At 39.0% G+C, this 20,682-nt stretch overlaps 1 protein-coding gene across 1 annotated transcript; it reads right to left on the bottom strand.

The window, feature by feature from the left end:
• Positions 1-16,646: 16,646 nt before the first annotated feature.
• LOC140182382 (uncharacterized) lies at positions 16,647-17,240 on the bottom strand. Its single transcript, XM_072228566.1, has one exon. The coding sequence runs from the start codon at positions 17,238-17,240 to the stop codon at positions 16,647-16,649; it is 594 nt and encodes a 197-aa protein (XP_072084667.1).
• Between the last annotated feature and the right edge of the window lie 3,442 nt (positions 17,241-20,682).

Here is a 20,682-nt window from a genome sequence, read left to right as displayed (position 1 = left end):
TTAGAGACTCATGCCGTCAGAGAATATAAAGTTTAAATCTAAAATGTCATGAGATACAAAATAAGTCTCTAAAAGTTGTTTAAATACTAAACTAGTAGCCTAGGTTTACAAAAAATGAGTAGACTATGATGGATGATGCAGAGATCCACTTCTGGGGCCCACTTGGTGTGTGCTGGGGCTGAGATTTAAGTGAGTCACGTGCAGAGGCCATTTGTGGAGTTGAACGCCAGTTTTTGTGCCAGTTTGGGCGTTCAACTCCAGCTTTTGATCCTTTTCTGGCGCTGGACGCCAGAATTGGGCAGAGAACTGGAGTTGAACGCCAGTTTACGTCATCTATCCTTGTGCAAAGTATGGACTATTATATATTTCTGGAAAGCCCTGGATGTCTACTTTCCAACGCAATTGGAAGCATGCCATTTCGAGTTCTGTAGCTCCAGAAAATCCACTTTGAGTGCAAGGAGGTCAGAATCCAACAGCATCAGCAGTCCTTTTTCAGCCTGAATCAGATTTTTGCTCAGCTCCCTCAATTTCAGCCAGAAAAATATCTGAAATTACAGAAAAATACACAACTCATAGTAAAGTCCAGAAATATGAATTTTTCCTAAAAACTAATGAAAATAGACTAAAAACTAACTAAAACATACTCAAAACTATATGAAATTAACCTCAAAAAGCGTATAAAATATCCGTTCATCACATAACCACCCATTCATAAGTGCCTAATGCCCCAGGACAACGAAAAGCAGTTTTGGACACATCATCTTTCGCAATAAAGATTTGGTTATATCCTGAATAACCGTCCATAAAACTAAGGATTTCATTTCCCGTTGCAGAATCAATTAACATATCTGCAATTGGCATAAAATATTCATCTTTTGGAGTAGCATTATTCAAATCTCAAAAATCAATGCGTACTCTTAACATCCCATTTTTCTTCATTACAGGGACAATATTCGAAACCCACTCAACATAGCGTGCAGTTCGAATAAATTTTGCCTTAATCAAGCGTTCTATTTCTTCTTTAATTTTTTCATTGATTTCAAGAGCAAAACGTCTTGGAGTTTGCTTCACGGTTCTAGCATTCGATTTTGATGCTAATCGATGTTCCACCAATGAACGATCGAGACCAGGCATCTCATGATAATCCCAAGCAAAACAATCCTTAAACTCATGTAACAGATTAAAGAGTTCACTCCAAAAAGGATCAACAAGATCTTTGCAAATATATGTAATTTGAACATCATCAAGAGTCCCTAAATTAATTTCTTCTAAGGGATCTTGAGATTCAAACCCTTTATAATGATCATCATCTTTTACTGAATATTTTTCAAAACCCAATGGTTCCAAATTATAGATGCAATCAAAAGTGAAATCAATAATGTCATTAGAAATAGAAGGAACTTGATCATTTAACAAATTAATATTACTTTGATTTTCTACACAATGAGCCTCAGCTACCAGATCGGCAGTTTGGCTTGCATCATTACTTTCATTACATGAAGCAGTAGAACTATGAATAAACTCGATTGAAGATACCGAGTTGATACAATTATAATTAAAAGAACTACTAACCCTATGTGATTCTACTTCATCAGAAGAATCATCTTTATTTTCTACAAGATGAAAATTACTTAAATAATTACGTAATGTTACCAGGTAATCAGAAACTTCCTCAACCCGGTCCATAGAGCAACCTTTAGAAGATCTTCAAGACAGACAATCCCAACAAGTTGGAGCAAGTCCTAACTCTAGGTAGCGTAACTTCACTGACAATCCTTCTGAAGACAAATAGCAACCTTCACAATTATAAGAGGTTAGTGTCTGGTCAACATTCAGGGGTTTCAATTTAGGATTATACATCCTGAAATCAACATGCAGCTGTTCGACATAAAGGTTCGAATCTGCTTTGATGACTTCAGGTTTCCCTTCCTTCGACCAAAGAAGCACGCTTTGATGCACAGTAGAAGGCACAACCCCTACACCGTGGATCCAGTCTCGTCCCAGCAAAGCATTATAGCTCGCTCTCGATGGAACCACCACAAACACAGTGTTGCGCTCAGATGAGCCAACCTTCACAGTCAGAGTAACTAGCCCTTTTGCCGGGGTTGAAGTCCCACTGAAATCCATTACAGAAATGTTTGTGGGGACCAAATCATCAGGATGTTTTTCCACTTTCATTAACATCCTCTCAAGCAACAGACTGATCACTGCCCTACCATCAATCAAGACTTTGTTTACTTTGATCCCACTCAAGGTAGTGGTTATATGAAGTGGGCGGAGATGAGACATTTGTTTTTCAGTGGGCCGAAGGAAATACCCTGGCTCATCTTCGATTCGAATAAAGGAAAAAGCTTCCTCATCCTCCACATCATAATCTTCTTCTGGGTCACCTTCATATTCCCCCAGATATTCAGTTGGAATGATCGAAATCGTTCCAATCATGTCATCATCCCCTTCATCAAAATATTCTTTGTCGGCATCAACTTCTTCGTTTTTGTTGACCCCTGAGGATTGAGCTATTGCTTTGCCTTTTTCCATCTTTGCAGGAAATGGAATTCCTTTCGGACAAGTCTCTCCATCAGAAGGAAAGATAATACGAGAATGTACAGAGGGTGTTGCCCCCTTTCTTACTTCCACCTGAGGCTTCTTATTCTGATTAAAATTTCTTCTACCTCCTCTGCCTCTTGGATACCCTCGGACTCGACCACGATAGTAAGGGTATTGATTTTGAGGAGGTCTCCGATGTCCCCATTGTAGGTTACGTCGATAAAGGGGGTCTCGCTTCTGAAACTCTTGACAGTTTCGAATCCATTGAACACCAATAGCCTGAGATCAACTTAAAGGTGTAGCCATATTCTATTGAGGTATCTTAGAACTCTGACCTTCTATGCGCTGAATCGGCTGCCTCTGGCGTGCTTGTTCTTCCCTATGAGCCAGTTGTTTCTTCATTCTCTCCTTTTCGAAAATCACCGCTGCCTCAGCATCAAAAATGGCATTACACTGTGGACACAGAGATACGTCCTGGTCTTTAATCTTTTGCTGAACTAGAAAGTCCAATAAACCATCTCCCGCTCGGGGATATACTGATCGAACCTGTGACTCAAAATCATCAAGAGCCACATCAAAATCATAGGACATTCCAACCATGTTCACTCCGAAACATGGTTCAACAAATCTGGCATCCGCCTCGAAGGGATCAACATCAATCTTCATCTCCTTCTTGCCATCGTCGAATTTCAACCGTCCTTCCATTATTGCTTCCTGAATTAAGTCCTTGAAACAAACACAACTGTTAGTCGAATGACTTGTTGCTTGGTGAAACTTACAATAAGGTTTTCCTTTCAAATCTTTCACCGAAAGTAAAGTTCTATCCTCAGGCAGAATTAACTGTTTATCTTTAAGCAACACATTGAAAATCTGATCAAATTTCGAAATATCAAAACTGTATTTCTTTCCACTTTTTAGTTTTGAATCATTCGACTTTTCATTACTAGGAAGCTTTTTAAATAAGGAACAGACATATGGAGGGCCCTTCTTAAGTTCGGCCAAATCGACCTCTGTTTCGAAATCAAGTTCCTCTTCTGAGGTCTTCATTGTCACGTAAGCAACTTTTTTCTTCCGAGTAAAAGGTTTAATCTTTGATCGTTGCTCACTCCTATATTTCTCCTTCTCCTTTTTCATGAGTTCAGTTTGACGAACCTTTTCAGCCAAATGGGCTAAATCAGGGATATGCACATTAAGCAGCTTCCTGCGCATATAAAATCCTAGCCCTATAGTGGCTATATTCACTACTTCGCTCTCAGGTAATGAAACATAGCATCTACTTCTAGCATTCTTGAAACGTATCAAATAATCATCAATGGTTTTACCATCTTCACGTTTCAAGGCCACTATATCAGTAACTGCCACATTCATTTCCCCTCGATAAAATTGAGCGTGAAAAGCAGTTTCCAACTGACTCCATGTCATTATCGAATTTGGTCTAAGATTCAAAAACCAAGTAAATGCATTCTTCGTTAACGAAGAAGGAAAAAACTTCATTTTCAAATTTTCATCATTGACTACATTTCTAATCTCAACCAAATATCGAGTAACATGTTCAGTGGTTGATTCTCCAACTTCCCCAGCAAACTTTGTGATTATCTTTGGATTCTTCACCCCTCTTGGCACTTCAGCCATTTGATCAACTTGGGAAAATGCAGACACAAAGTGAGGTTGATTCATAAAACTGACATTCAAACCAACTCGATTAAGTACTTTTTTCATAATTCTGGTGACTTGATAACGTTCACCACCATGATTAGCGCGTAATTTGGCTAGAAAGTCATTAGCATTTTGATCCCGAGGAACTACATGAGGATTTTCTTGATTAAAAACACTATTTTCATTTTGAAATATATTTTCAAATCCTTCATTATTTCCCCTGACATTATGGCTTTCACCTTCCTCATAATCTACGATTCGAGCAATCCGCTCGACTTGTCTAGCAAGACGTTCGAATTTTGATTCGTGATCAGCCATCATTGGATTCAGAATTGTGGTCATCTGTTGAATCAGCAAGTTGACCAAGTCATGATGATTTTCTTCTACTTGTTGTCGATATACTGCCATCGAATTAGTAGCATTCGAAGTAGAGCCCACATATAATCACGAGAATACTCGAAATGATGTTGTGGGTTTTGGGAATTACTTCCTCCATTTACATTCCCAAATCAAACGGGAGGAACAAAACTACCCACTGGCGGAACATAACCAGGAGGAAGACCATAAGGAGGCCAACCAGTGGTTAATGGAGGCTGGGTTGGTGGTATAGTACCACGTGGACGAATATTACGTCCAACATTCCCAGTTTGCGCGGTAGTAACCGCTATACATTCACTTCCAGTTACACCTTTCGAACGTGAAGTCACGTCCGCTTGTTGCACAATTATTGGTAAACTATCATTGGTGGAGGAACCACCATTCACATTTGACACTTCATCAGTCATGTGAATGATTTTTTCACTTCTCAATCGCATACACCAAATGATATAAAAATTTTTTGACACACTTCAATTTTAAAACTGTCCCACTGGGCGTGCCAATTTTTTTTTTCGATTTTTAGCAAATCGATGGTGGCTATAAACATTTTGGTAACCGTTACCCCCTTTTGGTAACTGTTCCCCCCTTTTGGCTATAAACATTTTCCATGATTTCCTCGCGTGACGAAAGCCTCTAACTTCTCCATTACCATAACTGCTCGATCTACTTATTCGAATATCTTGTTCGATTGTCTGTCTCGAAAATCTTGTTCAATTCGGCCTATTCGATTTAGTAAAGTAAATGTAATCGAATCCGCATCGATTACCTCCAGCCCACGCTTGCGTGTATATCTTTTCGAAAACTGTTTGAATTCTTCGATTTCTTCATCACTTTGAATTACCTCGCCTTAATCGAAAAATATTTTTCGATCAACAATATAAAATAATTTTAGATATTATTTTTCTAACATTGTGATAATTTATTATATGTCGAGTAAAATTTGTTAGGAATTCATATTAAATTGAGGAGGGAAAATAGTAAAGACCACGCTTCACTTAAGATAATCCTAATTAAAATGTGTTTTTATAACTAAGTCTCTGATCAAGTTCACAAGAAATTACTGTTTTTGATTTATTTTTAATTTTAGTTTAATTCATATAACATTAAATTATGTAAAAATAATACAAAAATTTTGGAAGAGAATGAAAAAAAGAAAAAAAAAAAGATATCTTAGTAATTCGATTAGTTGAAAAAAAAGAGGGAAAAGCTTGAAAAAGGAAATTTAATTTTTTTTTTTTTTTGAAAAAGGAAATTTAATTTGTTGAAAAAATATTTGTTCAACGAACACTATTGATTGAGTAAACAACTAACAACCCCCTCCCCTCCCCCTCCCCCTCCCCCTCCCCGTCCCCCTCAACCGATACACGTCTGACGTACAGTCTTTAAGACCAATTCAAGTGAAGAAAACAAAATTAAAAAATGATCTCCCCAATTCGTTCATCTTCTTATTTGATTTTTCTATAAACTTGGTATTATACTGCATAATTGATATAAATATAATTTATTTTTATTTTAAAAAGAAAATATGTTGCGATATGTTGACATCCCATAACAGTACAAAAAAGATATTTTAAAGGGTAACAAACAAAAAGATAAAACAGAAATAAAAGTATTAATTAACACAATTTATGGAGTCCACGTCTAAATAAATTAGTAATGTATGGAACCATATTTAATGTACATGTTCATGATAAGTTTAAAAAATACTGAATTAAAACTACATTTTTTAATATAAAAACCAATTTATTAAAAATCATATTTTTTAGTTTTAGTTTGGTTTTAAAATTAGGTTTAATTACTCTGTTGATCTCTATAGTTTCGTGAAATTTTCAATTAAGTCCCTATATTTTTTTTCTTTTTAATTGGGTTCCTGTACTAAATTTTTTTTTTCAATTAAGTCCCTCTTAGTAGTAATTGGTTTAATTTTATAGGGATCCAACTAAAAAAAAAGAATTGGTACAGGGACCTAAATAAAAGGACAAAAAAGTGAAGGGACCCAATTAAAAAAAATTTTGGTGTAAAGACTCAAATAAAAAAAAAGTATAGGAACCTAACTAAAAATTTTGCGAAACTATAGGTGCAATGACTCAATTAATTTTGGTGCAAGGACTCAATTAATTGAGTCATATTTTTTGGTGCAAGGACTTTTTTTCAGAAAAAAATTTTGGTGCAATGACTCAATTAATTGAGTCATATTTTTTTCAAAATCGCTCCTATATATACAAGATATAACATACATAAAAATAAGCTTATTATATTGTTTTAAAAATTTATCTTGTACTAATTATTACATCAGAGAAAAAACAATAGCCATAGTATGCTTGAGAGATAGAATAAATATTGTTCTGTGGATTACCTGAAATCGAATGATGATTGGGCTTATTTGTGAGGCTCAAGCGCTCAAGAAAGGTGGTCTTCGACTTCTTCTAGTCAGGGAGTCGTCATCCGAGTTGTGTGTTTGAAATGATGGGGGTGGTACCTGCAAGACACTTCAATGCCTAAGTCAACAAGGGATTAGGCAGGTTTAAGTATATTGGGACTTAAATGTACCTGAGTGTGTCAGGGTATTTATAGGAGATGAGCCAATAACTACCACTGAAGTAGTTCCACTTCTAATGGTGGATAACCGCCCCTTTATCTTGGGATTGTTGAGATCTCTCTTCTAAAAGTGGGTGAGAGATTCGGAGAAGTAGATACTCTTGTGGGTAGGCATGGGTTGCATGTTTCCATCGAATCCGACCTCTTTAGGAGGTTGGATGAGTGTTAGAGGCCATCCTTGTAGTTGGGTCTTTCACCCTTATTGGGTCTGGCTTACGTTTTTTGGTTAGGGTATGAACAGTGCCCTTACTTGAATCCAGCCTCTTTAATACGAGTCGGATTCAAGTATAGAGTAAGTCAGAGATATTCGAGTCGGTTTCTTCCTTCAAGTCGGAAAACCGATGTGATTTTGATTTAAAAACTGACGTGATTTCAAGTTGCCAACCATCGCGTCCGTTGACTTTTCGCATTAACACGTCGGGGCAGTTACATTGGTAACGGCACACTCTTTAAATAAGTGGGGTTTTTACGGTTTTTCCCCTTGTGCCTTATAAATACTTTCCCCCTTTTTCTCCTTCTTGGTTTTCGTCTTCCTCTGTGAACTTCTTTCTCTCTTTCGCGCCTTCTTCGTCTTCATCCCATCCTTTCGTTTTTCAGCATTTGGTAGCTTAAGACGTTCGCTTCTCCTTCGTTAAAAACTCTCTTCCCTTCATCCTTTTCCAAAGAAAGGTTAGTTTCTTACTGCTATGCTTTTTACTGTGATCCCATTGTTATTGTGATCTCTGCTTGCTGGATTAGTAGTTTTTATGTACCTTTGTTGTTGTTTTGATGCTGTATGCATTAGGGACCTTTGCTTTTTCTATGAAAGATTATTTTTTTCTGGCTATGGGCTGCTTTTTTTTTTTTGAAAGAAACCGCCTCTGTTTCGAACTTGTTGTAATGATTCTTTTTCTTTTTGTGTAATGTAGGTATACCATCCTATATGTCTCGTCCATCTGTTTCCAAAATGTCTTCGAGGATTCCTGAGGATTTGTTGAGATGGGTAAATGCCTCAGTCCTTTGTAAATTTTCTTTAGTAGATAGTGTTTTTATGGATGAGTTTCGAAAGCACCATAGGCTTTGTATTTCTAGGGAGGACAAGGTGAAGTACGAGTTAGTTGTCCCTAACCCAGAGGACCGAGTCTGCTTCGGCAGAGTTGTAGATTCTGAATCCCCCTTTATTTTTATGTATGATTGTCTTTTCACCCGACTTGGGGTCACGTTTCCTTTTCCTGATTTTGAGACTAAAGTCCTTTCTTACTATAGAGTTGTTCCTTCCCAATTACACCCAAATTCTTGGGGTTTCATAAAAATCTATCATCTTGTCATTCGTGAGCTTGATTTTTCAATTTCTTTAAGGATATTTTTCTTTCTGTTTCATCTTACCAAGCCTTTTACCGCTGCTTCTAATAAAAATAAACAACAGTGGATTTTCTTCCGAGCCATTCAAGGTCGGAAAGTTTTTTCTATTTTTGACGAATCCTTCCATGATTTCAAGAATTTCTTTTTCAAAGTTCGAGCCGTAGAGGGTTACCATCCCTTTTTTCTAAACGAGAATAATGCCTCGCTTCCCACTATACTGGATAGAGGCAGCCTCTGTTGAAAAGTATAATTTGGTGGATTTGGATGAAGTCGAAGAGGTTATAGTCGAATTCTTCTGAGAGGCTTGAGGACGGGCTCCAAAAATTTCTGCTCGGGACTCCGAGCTTTGTCTGTACCGAGCTAGGTAGCCTTCTTTATTGTTACTATCTAGGCGATTACCCATTTTTCTGACTTGTTTGATGATACCTTTCTATTCTTTTTGTAGAAAAGATGAAAAACGGGTCTAAAGCATACCAGAAGGTCTAGGAGGTGAAGAGAAACGCCCGTGTCCGAGTTGCTCAGCTGCAGGAGATAACAAGTCGAATACATCCTCTCCGACCAAGTCTGATTCAGGGACATCTTCCTCTTAGAACAAGTCGGTAAACCCTCCTCTTCCTCCTCCTTCTTTAGTTCCTACTCCTCCAGTTGGGGATGGAAACGGGCCCCATGGGCGGGGACCCCACCTCCAAAATCTGTCCCCGTCCCCGTTCCACCCCGCGACGGTAATGGGGACTGATGAGCGGATAATTTATACGCTTTTTGGCATTGTTTTTAGTATATTTTTAGTATATTTTAATTAGTTTTTATTATATTTTTATTAGTTTTTAATTAAAAATCATAATTCTAGACTTTACTATGAGTTTGTGTGTTTTTCTGTGATTTCAAGTATTTTCAGGCTGAAATTGAGGGACCTGAGCAAAAATCTGATTCAGAGGCTGAAAAAGAACTGCAGATGCTGTTGCATTCTGACCTCCCTGCACTCAAAGTAGATTTTCTGGAGCTACAAAAGCCCAATTGGCACGCTCTCACTTGCGTTGGAAAGTAGACATCCTGGGCTTTCCAGCAATATATAATAGTCCATACTTTTCCTGAGATTTGATGGCCCAAACAGGCGTTCCAAGTCAGCTCAAGAATTCTGGCGTTTAACGCCGGAACTGGCACAAAAGCTGGAGTTAAATGCCCAAACTGGCACAAAAGCTAGCGTTTAACTCCAAGAAAAGTCTCTACACATGGAAGCTTCAATGCTCAGCCCAAGCACACACCAAGTGGGCCCGGAAGAAGATTTCTGCATTAATTACTGATTTCTGTAAACCCTAGGCTACTAGTTATCTATAAATAGGACCTTTTGCTATTGTATTTAAAATCTTTTGATCATCCTGGAATCATGTTTTGATGATTGAACCCTCTTTGGGAGGCTGGCCATGCCTAGATCTTTTGTTCTTATGTATTTTCAACGGTGGAGTTTCTACATACCATAGATTAAGGTGTGGAGCTCTGTTGTTCTTCATGAATTAATACAAAGTACTATTGTTTTTCTATTCAACTCAAGTCTATTTCTCCTCTAAGATGTTCATTCGCACCCAAGAACATGATGAATGTGATGATTATGTGACACTCATCACCATTCTCACCTATGAACGCGTGACTGACAACCACTTCCGTTCTACATGAACAAGCTTGAATGCATATCTCTTGGATTTCTGATCTAAGATTGGAACCTTCGTGGTATAGGCTAGAATTATTGGCGGCCATTCTTGAGATCCGGAACATCTAAACCTTGTCTGTGGTATTCTGAGTAGGATCTGGGAAAGGATGACTGTGACGAGCTTCAAACTCGCGATTGTTGGGCATGTGACAGACGCAAAAGGATCAATGGATCCTATTCCAACATGATCGAGAACCGAAAGATGATTAGCCGTGCGGTGACAGCGCATTTGGAACGTTTTCACTAAGAGGACGGGAAGTAGCCATTGACAACGGTGATGCCCAACATAAAGCTTGCCATGGAAAGGAGTATGAATGATTGGAAGAAGGCAATAGGAAAGTAGAGGTTCAGGAGGAACAAAACATCTTCATACGCTTATCTGAAATTCCAACCAAAGAATTACATAAGTATCTCTATCTTTATTTTATGTTTTATTTATCTTTTAATTATCAATTCTCCATCACCATCTGAATTCGCCTGACTGAGATTTACAAGGTGACCATAGCTTGCTTCAAGCTGACAGTCTCCGTGGGATCGACCCTTACTCACGTAAGGTATTACTTGGACGACCCAGTGCACTTGCTGGTTAGTTGTGCGGAATTGTGACAAAGTGTGATTCATGTTTAAGAGCTCCAAGTCCTTTGGCACCATTGTTGATGATCACAATTTCGTGCACCAGGGACCCTGTATCCACCGGGGACCGGGGTCTCCATGGATATCCACAGATTTTTATAAAAAATAATAAACATCGAAAAAAATGAAAAAAACAAAAAAAAATAGAAAAAAAAAGATCATTCCCAATTGTTATTACAAACATATTTTTTATTGTCTCCAAATACTTAAAAGAGCAATAAACAACAAACATCTCTACTAAAACATAATTCTCAAGCCTTCTTTTATCCTGTGATAGTAGTGATGTTAAATTCTGATTTATTTGAATCCTACATCAAACAAAAAAACACAAATCATAGGACTTATAAAACTTCAAAGAAATCACAAAAATTAAATCACATAAATCACAGAAATATAAATTGTAATGAACAGAATCAAAATGAGGAATAATCAGAGTCATAAATAATACTATATTAATTAACAAGCTCTTCAAAGTAAATTAAAATTAACAAGTTGTTCAAAGCATATTAAAATAAATCAGAACAAGTTCTTCAAAGCAAATTAACTAGTTCTTCAAAATAAATTAACATTAACAAGTTTTTCAAAGCAAATTAAGATAAATTAGAATAAGTTCTTCAAAGCAAAATCAAATTAACAAGTTCTTCAAAACAAATTAAGATAAATCAGAACAATTTCTTCAAAGCAAATTAAAATTAACAAGTTCTTCAAATCAAATTAAGATAAATCAGAACAAGTTCTTCAAAGCAAAATAAAATTAACAAATTCTTCAAAGCAAATTAAAATAAATCAGTACTAACTTTGCAAAGCAAATTAAAATTACAGAGATCATATGATAGATGAACCCTAAAACCACAACTGAATAAATTTAAATGGTAGTTCACAAAACTTACCGGGAGGAAGAGCAGCCGAGCTGACGGTGAAGATCAGCGACAAGGCGAAGAGGCAAAAATGTGAAGACGAGAAGAGGCGAAGAGGCGAAGATGCGAAGGTTGGCGAAGGAGCTCTGTAGCAACGCTGGCGCTGTTGCCTCGGCTGGGTCATGCGGCGACGAAGATGCTCTCCTCGACTGGGTCAGGCAGAGACGGCGATGTTCTCCTCGCTGGTCAGATGTGACGACGATGTTGCGAATGCGAATGGGATGACTAGTGAGACTCAGACGCGCGAGAAGAGGGTAGGAGCTTCATGTTGGCGGCAGTGAGGGGGTAGGAGATGGCGGACGGCAATGGTGAGTGGTAGTGGTAGAGGAGTGGAAAGGAGAGGGTGAACGAGTGTGAGTAACGGCTAGGGTTGAAATTTTGGAATTTTCAACTATATTGAAGGGGTATTATTGTCTTTTTATATATATGGGGATTATACAGGTCCCACGGGGCAAGGACCTCTATCCCCGCCTCCGCCCTGTATAATAAACGGGTCCCCGTCCCCCGTCCCTGCGGATACAAAATTCCCCTCGTATCTGCCCCCGGCGGATAAATCCTGCGGTACCCGCCCCGTTGGGGATTTTCACCATCCCTACCTCCAGTTCCTCCCTTCTCGGAGCCGACCTTTAAAAAGAGGAAGACTTCGAAATCCAGCATCGTTAGTATTGATGCTGGGTTCGATGGGGTGAAATTTTGTGATAGGCACTTGATGATGGCTCAAAGTGGGTTTGGAATTTTTCTCAAATTAGAATTCCTTCCGTTGCAAGTACAGTCCAAACCCAACAATTGACCATCGATCAAAGTTTAGAAGAACACAAATTGTCACTATTCAAACCAATTTAATTCCGAGAGTTTTAATTCTCGGGTCGTCTCCCAAGGACTAGTGGTCAATGAGTGCGCAATTTCGGTTGTGAAGGCGAAAGATATTTTCAATGAAGAGATAAAGAATTAAAGGAATGAAAGAACACTCAAAATTGCAAGTAATGAACTAATAAAGGAATTAAAGAACTAGCTATGTAATATGAACAAGTAAGATATAAAAGTGATTGATGTATGTATGTGTGTGTGTGATTCAAAGCATAAATGGAGTCTTGGTTTGGGATGAGCTAGGGATTCCCTTCCTTGTTGCAACCACAACTATAACAATTGTGATGGATTAATCTCATTTAGTGAACTCTTACATCGAAGAGTAAGTCAAGTAAGCATAGTTGTTCTTAATCCACAAATCCTAACTCACTTGCTAATTGCCTTAGCAACAAGTTAGTGTTAGTGGAAACAAGAATAATTAACAATCCAAGAATTATCACTAAATGTTGGACATTCCAACTCTAGGAACCCAATTGCTCATTTCTCCAAGCCAAGAGGTGGAAATTTAGCCCATAATCAAAATTGACATTTCCACAAACAGTTGGTGGGCATAAACACTAAACATGGAAAAATTGAGAAAATACTTGAAACTATGAGCAACAATTAATCAAAATCAACAATACTAACTCAAACAAGCATATAATAATCATCAATCATCAAAATCATCAATAAGAGATCAAAATTGTAAAAAGTATATATATTAACACTATGACTTTAACTACAAGAAAGAGTATCAAAATTGTAACTAAAAAGAGTAGTAATTAAGAGATACTTACAATGGAGACTAGCAAAATCCAAGATCAAAAATGGAAATGGCACTTGAAATGTAAAACCCTAATATAAACCCTAATGGTGTCGAGAGAAAACTTAAAGAGAAACTAAAACCTAAAGCCTCCTACTACTATCTAAAAACTATACTAATGATATGCTATCCTTCTCCAATGTTTGCCCTTTGCAATATGAGCTTTTGGCTTCAGAATTGGGCCTCCAAGCCCCTCAAAATGCGAGTCACGTGTGTTTTTAATGAAGGCATGCGCGGGTACTTGTGCGTACGCACAGACGTGTGCGCATGCACACTCGGCCGAAATCTCAGGGTGTGCGTATGCACAAGAGGCTGTGCACACGCATACTTCGCGATACTTTGAATGATCGTGCGACGCACAAGATGCTATGAGCTCGCACACTTGGCTCTGCTTTGCTGCCTGTGCGTACGCACAAGGGGCTGTGCGCACGCACACATCGCTTTGCTCTTCTCCTTTGTTTCTTCATGCTTCCTCCTCCTTGCATGCTCCTCTCCCATTCTCACCAAGTCATTCCTACCTTATACATCTGAAATCACTCACAAACAACATCAAGGTATCGAATAAAAGGTAAATGGAATAAAATTGACTAAATTAAGCACAAAAGAGCATGTTTTCATAATCAAGCATAATTTAGGAGGAAAGCTCAAAAGCATGCTATTTAATAGAATAAGTGTAGGTTTATATGATGAAATCCTCTCAATCCTAACAAAAAATTATCGTAAAATATGGATTCATCAAGCACGTTCTTCCTCATAGCTTTATTGCTATGGACGATGCTTCTATCAAAAATCACCTTAAAGTCTTAATTCAAGGGGGGATCCAGATTGCTATAGTATGCTCTGCCCTCCTTAAGGAATTTGAAAAGGCTCCTCTAAATGCTACACAGCATTCTTTGGAGGCCCTTCAGGCTGAGGTGGCCACTCTTAGGGAGGGTAAGAAGGGGCTGAAAAAGGAAAAAGTAAGTTTGGAGGATGAGCTTTCCAAAGCTCGGGATAGGGAGAGGGAGTCTGCCGCTTCCTGTGCTTTAGCTAAGGGGTTGCTGAAGAATTCTCAAGAAAATTATGCTAGGTTTTTAGGGAGAATCTGGAGCTAAAGAGACAAATAGAGCAACTTAGGGAGAGTTACATAGATTTGGAGGAATCGGTTGTGGAAGGGACGGAGGAGGTGTTTAGAGTGTTGAAGGACCAGGTTCGAGTTATTGCTCCTGACCTTGACTTGTCTCCCCTTCATCCTGATAAAGTCGTAATTGATGGGGAGATAGTCTTTTCTCCTCAGCCTTCTACCGACTCAGAGCTAAAAACTGCTGGGCAACGCTTGGTGGAGTCTCTTCCCCAAGAAGCCGCCACCTCTTTAGAAGTCCCTCCGAGTTCTTCAAGTCTGCCTGAGGTTGTTCCTTCCGAAGAGATTCTCCCGACCCCTCCAACTACTGCTGCTGATCCGACTTCTTCTTCAGTTGATGATCAAAACCCTCGTATTGGCCCTGTTTAATTTTTTTTATTAAGGCCCGACTTGTGGGACCCTTTTTTATGAACACTTTTATGTATGCGTTGAATGTTGTTGGTTTGTTTATTTCTGACTCTGACCCTTTGGAAGGGATCTTTAACAACTTTTACTATGAATGCTGATCCTTTTTCATAGGATTTTTCAACTATTCTTTGGCTTGCAGGTGTTTTAAAAAGATCTTTCAGCTATTGTTGAGCTATTTTGGTGGCTGTTGATGAGGCTTTTCACGAAGCCTTTTAACATTTTATCCTTTATTTTTAGGATGTTATTAATCTTATAAAAACTGATATATCTTCTATTTAAACTATTTGTGAGGCTTTTGACGCCAGCCTTCGTTGAGTATCTTAGATCTTTAAGACTTGAAGAAGTGAGCTCTTCCATTACTTAGCACGAACGTTCAATTTGTTTTGTTATTGAATCGTTTTCATAACTTAGGCTATTTTTGTGATGCATTTTGATTTGCTCGGGCATTTATCGACTTGTAAGTCGTTTACTCACGAGTTTTATATGATCGTCTTTTATACCCTCTTTACACCGACTTATACCTCGTCGCTTCATCTTGCCGACCACATAGGTCGGGCAACAGATTTTTGCGTTTTTTCGAGCTTAAGTTAATGTGTGTCGTAGAAATAATAATGGAACTTGAGAAAAGGAAATATTATCGTTAGTGAAACATGACTTTACAAAGATGCTTTGGCTACTAAGGGTATAAAATTCATGCCCCTTGCCCCGCTTTGATGCCTCGTTAAAACCCCCTTTAGGAAAACCCTTCTTAGAAAAAAACCGTGAAGTCGGAAAAAGAGTACATCAGAGAACGGAGCACGCTTCTAGATATAATTCTCTTTAAATTGCAAGCATGCCATGACCTGGGGAGCTCAGTTCCATTCAGGTCAGATACCTTGTAGTAACTTTTTCCCAAGACTTCAGTTATCTTGAAAGGTCCTTTCCAGTCGCAGCAAGTTTTCCTTCACTCGACTTGTTCACTCCGATGTCATTTCGTATCAGGACTAAGTCATTTGTGGCGAAGCTTCTTTGAATGACTTTTTGATTGTATCTACATGCCATCCTTTGCTTTAACGCTACTTGTCTTATTTGTGCTTGCTCTCGGACTTCTGGAAGTAGTTCGAGTTCTTCTTTTTGGGTTTGAACATTTCCGAATTGATCATAAAATTTCACCAGTGGACTTTGCTCATTTATCTCTACTGGGATCATGGCTTCTATTCCATATGCAAGTCGGAAGGGTGTTTCTCCAGTCATGGAGTGAGGTGTTGTTCTATTAGCCCATAGTACCTGAGGGAGCTCTCAACCCAAGTTCCCTTCGCCTCCTGCAACCTCTCTCTTAACCCTGCCAATATGACTTTATTGGCAGCTTCGGCCTACCCATTGGCTTGAGGATGCTCTACTGATGTGAATTGATGCTTGATCTTCATGCTGGCCACCAAATTTCTGAATATTCTGTCGGTGAACCGTGTGTCATTATCTGTAGTAATGGAGTGAGGGACTCCAAATCGGGTAATGATATTCTTGTACAGGAACCTCCGACTTCTTTGAGTTGTGATGGTGGCCAGCAGCTCTACTTCTATCCACTTGGTGAAATAATCCATTCACACAATCAGGTATTTGACCTGCCCAGGAGCTTGGGAAAAAGGTCTGAGTAGGTCCAATCCCCATTTCGCAAAAGACCAGGGAGAGGTCACGCTAATGAGCTCTTCGGGGTGAGCGACGTGGAAGTTCGCATGCATCTGACAGGGTTAGCACCTTTTTCACGAAGTCGATGGCGTCCTTTTGTAAAGTCGGCCAGAAGAACCCAGCTCGGATCACCTTCCTAGCTAAAGACCTTGCTATGAGGTGATTCCTACAAATACCGTTGTGCACTTCTTCTAAGACTTCCTCTATCTTAAAAGTCAGAACGTATTTTAACAATGGTGTAGATATCCTTCTTTTATAAAGGACGTTTTGTGCCAAAGTGTAGTTTTGTGCTTCCTTCAGAAGTTTCTTGGCTTCCTTCTGATCCTCGGGGAGGATGTCGAATTTCAAATACTCGACTATAGGGGTCATCCATCCAAGATTTAAGCCACAAACAGGTAGAACGTCCAATTTGTTATCCGTCTTCGTAACCGAGGGCTCCTGGAGAGTCTCTTGTTTCAAACTTCTGTTGTTTTCTCCAGGCTTGGTACTTGCTAACTTGGAGAAGGCATCGACTCTGCTGTTGAGTTCCCAAGTTATGTGCTTAACCTCGGTCTCCTGAAATTGCCTAAGATGCTCGAGTATTTTCTCCAAGTACCTTTTCATATTGGGATCCTTTGCCTGGTACTCTCCATTGATCTGAGAAGTTACTACTTAGGAGTCACTGAAGACTATTACCTTGGTCACACCGACTTCTTTGGCGAGTTTCAACCTTGCTATTAAGGCCTCATATTCAGTTTGGTTGTTGGAAGCAGCGAATTAGAACTTCAAGGAGACTTCTATTTGAGTCCCCTCTTCATTCACTAAGATTATACCAGCGCTGGTCCCGACTTTATTAGAGGATCCATCCACATAAAGGCTCCAAGTTGTAGAGGCTTCGCTTTTGTCGCCTGTGTATTCTGCTAGGAAGTCGGTAAGGCATTGGGCTTTAATTGTTGTCCGAGTTTCATATTTCAAGTCGAATTCGGATAGCTCTATAACCCATTGAACCATACGACCTGTAATGTCTATTTTTTGAAGGATTTGCTTCATGGGCTGGTTTGTTCGGACTCTTATAGTGTGAGCCTGAAAGTAAGGTCGGAGTCTTCTGGACGCCAGAATTAAGGCGTGTGTGAATTTTTGTATCTTTTGATACCTTAATTCGGGTCCTTGTAAGACTTTGCTGGTGAAATAAACTGGATGCTGTCTGACCTCATCTTCTCGAACTAAGGCTGATGCTACTGCTTTCTTAGCGACAGCTAGGTATAGTACGAGGTCATCTCCTGCCTTAGGCCGGGTAAGGACTGGTGGCTGGCTCAAGAACTTCTTGAATTCTTAGAAATCTTCTTCACACTCAGGGTCCATTCAAATTGGCACCTTTTTCTTAGTAGAGAAAAAAGTGCAAATACCTTAAGGCCGATCCTACCAGAAATCTGAACAGTGCTGCAAGTCGGCCGTTCAATTGTTGGACTTCTTTGACGCATGTCAGGCTTTTCATCTCTAAGATAGCTCTACACTTGTCAGGGTTAGCCTCAATCCCCCTTTGTGTGAGCATAATACCCAGAAATTTTCCCGCCTCCACTGCGAAAGTACATTTGGTGGGATTTAGTCTCATCCCATGTCTTCTTATGGTGTTAAAGACTTGTGAGAGGTCGACTAAAAGGCAGGTCTCATCCTTGGTTTTTACTAATATATCATCCACACAGACTTCCATTAAGCTTCCGAGATGGGGTGCGAACATCTGGTTCATCAGCCTTTGATATATGGCCCCTGCATTCTTTAATCCAAAAGGCATGACCACGTAGCAGTAGTTTACTCTGGGTGTGATGAACGATGTCTTTTCCTGGTCCGACTTATACATCAAGATTTGATTATATCCCGAGTACGCATCCATGAATGATAGGTACTGGTATCCTGAGGAAGAATCCACCAAAAAATCAATGTTGGGCAAGGGATATCGGTCCTTAGGACACGCTTCGTTGAGGTCGGTATAATCGACACACATCCTCCACTTCCCATTTTGCTTTTTTACCAGTACCACATTCGCTAACCATGTCGGGTACTTAACCTCCCTTGTGCGTACGCACATGCCCTGTTTTTCAACTAAAATCTTGTTTTTAACTGTTTCACTTTCCTAACAAGCTTGTAAACTTCTGTGACACCTATTTAAGACTTTTTGGCTTGTTTTGGATGTTAACCATAGAGAAGGTCTTGGGTGGATTTATTTGGGTATTACTTTGAAAAGTTAGAGAACGGAAGTTTATGTTTCTGGTGTATTAAGGATGAGTTTGGTTGAGAGAGAAGGAAGAGTAGTGCACTTGGTGAATACTGACAACAAATTGAGAAACTGATGAACTAATGAGTTCGGAATGGAAATTATGAATTGATGATGGTTGTGATGAGTCGAGGACTCAACAAGGAATGATGATCTTGATGAATGTTGAAAGTGTGCGAGGCCTATATCCCCAGCGTAGCAGATTTTTCTGCTGCATGACTAGTTGTTATTGAAAGTGTGCGGAGCCTATATCTTCGGCGTAGCAGATTTCTCTGCTGCATGATTTGTTGATGTTAAGAGTGTGCATGGCCTATATCCCTGGCGTAGCAGATTTCTCTGTTGCATGAGTGGTTGTTGTTGTTTCCTTCTCTGCTACATGAAGTGTGCGGGGCCTATATTCCTGGTGTAATAGACTCCCTACTGCATGAGTGTGTAGGGCACTATATCTCTGGCGTATTAGATTTGCTGCTGCATGAGTGTGCAGGGCACTATATCTCTGGCGTGACAGAAAAGGCTACATCTAGAAGGATGTGTCGGGTTGGCATTTACAGACCGACAAGTGATATCACGAGCCAATAGGACAGGCATTCATCATATGCATCTCTTATGTGCTTGTTTGCTTTGATTACTTGGGTTTGCATAATTGTATAATATGCCTACTTGCTTCTTGAATTACTTGTTATATATATGAATAATACCTGTGTTTTCCTTGCTTGCATTATCAATGTTTGTCTGGTGCTGAGGAGGTTAGGTAGGCGCTAGTGATGGGATCGCATAGAGGGTAGGTTGGTGAAGACTGTGGGACAGTGGTGACTAGTTTTAGTTAGAAATCCCCTAAGTTTAGATAACCATGCTGATGGTTTATGGTTTAATTTATTTATTTATGTTAAGCTTGAATATCTGTTTGGTGTGAAGTTTTAGGATTGCCTTGGCGTCTCGAAACCTTACATCTTACATTATTGGGCATTGTTACGATACTGAGAACCTCCGGTTCTCATTCCATACTTTGTTATTGTTTTTCAGATGCAGGTCGTAATTCACCTCGGTGAAATTGCGGACATAGTAACAGAGCGGAGTATGATTCTTTCCTTATTTATTTCTGTTTTACTTTGGTCGTAGTATTCTCTCACCTTTTGTATATTTAACTTTGTTGCCTTAGAAGCTTGATTTGAGAGGTAAGTTGTATAAGCTATTTTAAACTTCAAAAAACTCTTTGAATTTCAGTTTGACTATTCAGCCTAAACGCCGCAGGCTGTGATTAGTCCTCATTTGTATTTTATATTTATATATATCTTGTTTACTATAATTATTGTCTTGTGTATCCTGGAGCTATCTACAAGGTTTATATGTATTATGTCTTGTCCTGTTTGTGCTTACGCATTTAGTTATTGTATGTGGACGCTTCGCGTTTGGTATTTCCGCTTTACGTGACCTTGAGCTTTTATTCTTTCATCGGGCTTCTAGTAATATATATATATATATATATATATATATATATATATATATATATATATATATATATATATATATATATATTATATGAGCCTTAGAACTGTCGTGACACCTTGTTATCCCTTGCTTTACGGCGCGAGGTAAGGCTTAGGGTAACGGGGTGTTACATATTTAGTTTTAAGTTGTAGTTTAGCTTGCTTGATAATGTTTGGTATTGTTTTGGTAGCTTGTTAGGTGCTCAAGAAGCTTAATATGTTCAAAAGAGAGAGAGAAAGGGAGAGAGAGAGAGAGAGAAAGGTCACGCGTACGCGTGGCCCACACGTACGTGTCGCACCGTCAACT

This window comes from Arachis hypogaea, chromosome 19 (genome assembly GCF_003086295.3).
Source record: "Arachis hypogaea cultivar Tifrunner chromosome 19, arahy.Tifrunner.gnm2.J5K5, whole genome shotgun sequence".
NCBI lineage: Eukaryota > Viridiplantae > Streptophyta > Magnoliopsida > Fabales > Fabaceae > Arachis > Arachis hypogaea.
Note: the sequence above shows the minus strand (reverse complement) of the source record. Positions and strands in the feature narration are given on the sequence as shown.

Excerpts from the sequence above, each read along its gene's own strand:
- LOC140182382 (XM_072228566.1), bottom strand. The coding sequence starts at position 17,240 with ATGAAAAGGTACTTGGAGAAAATACTCGAGCATCTTAGGCAATTTCAG.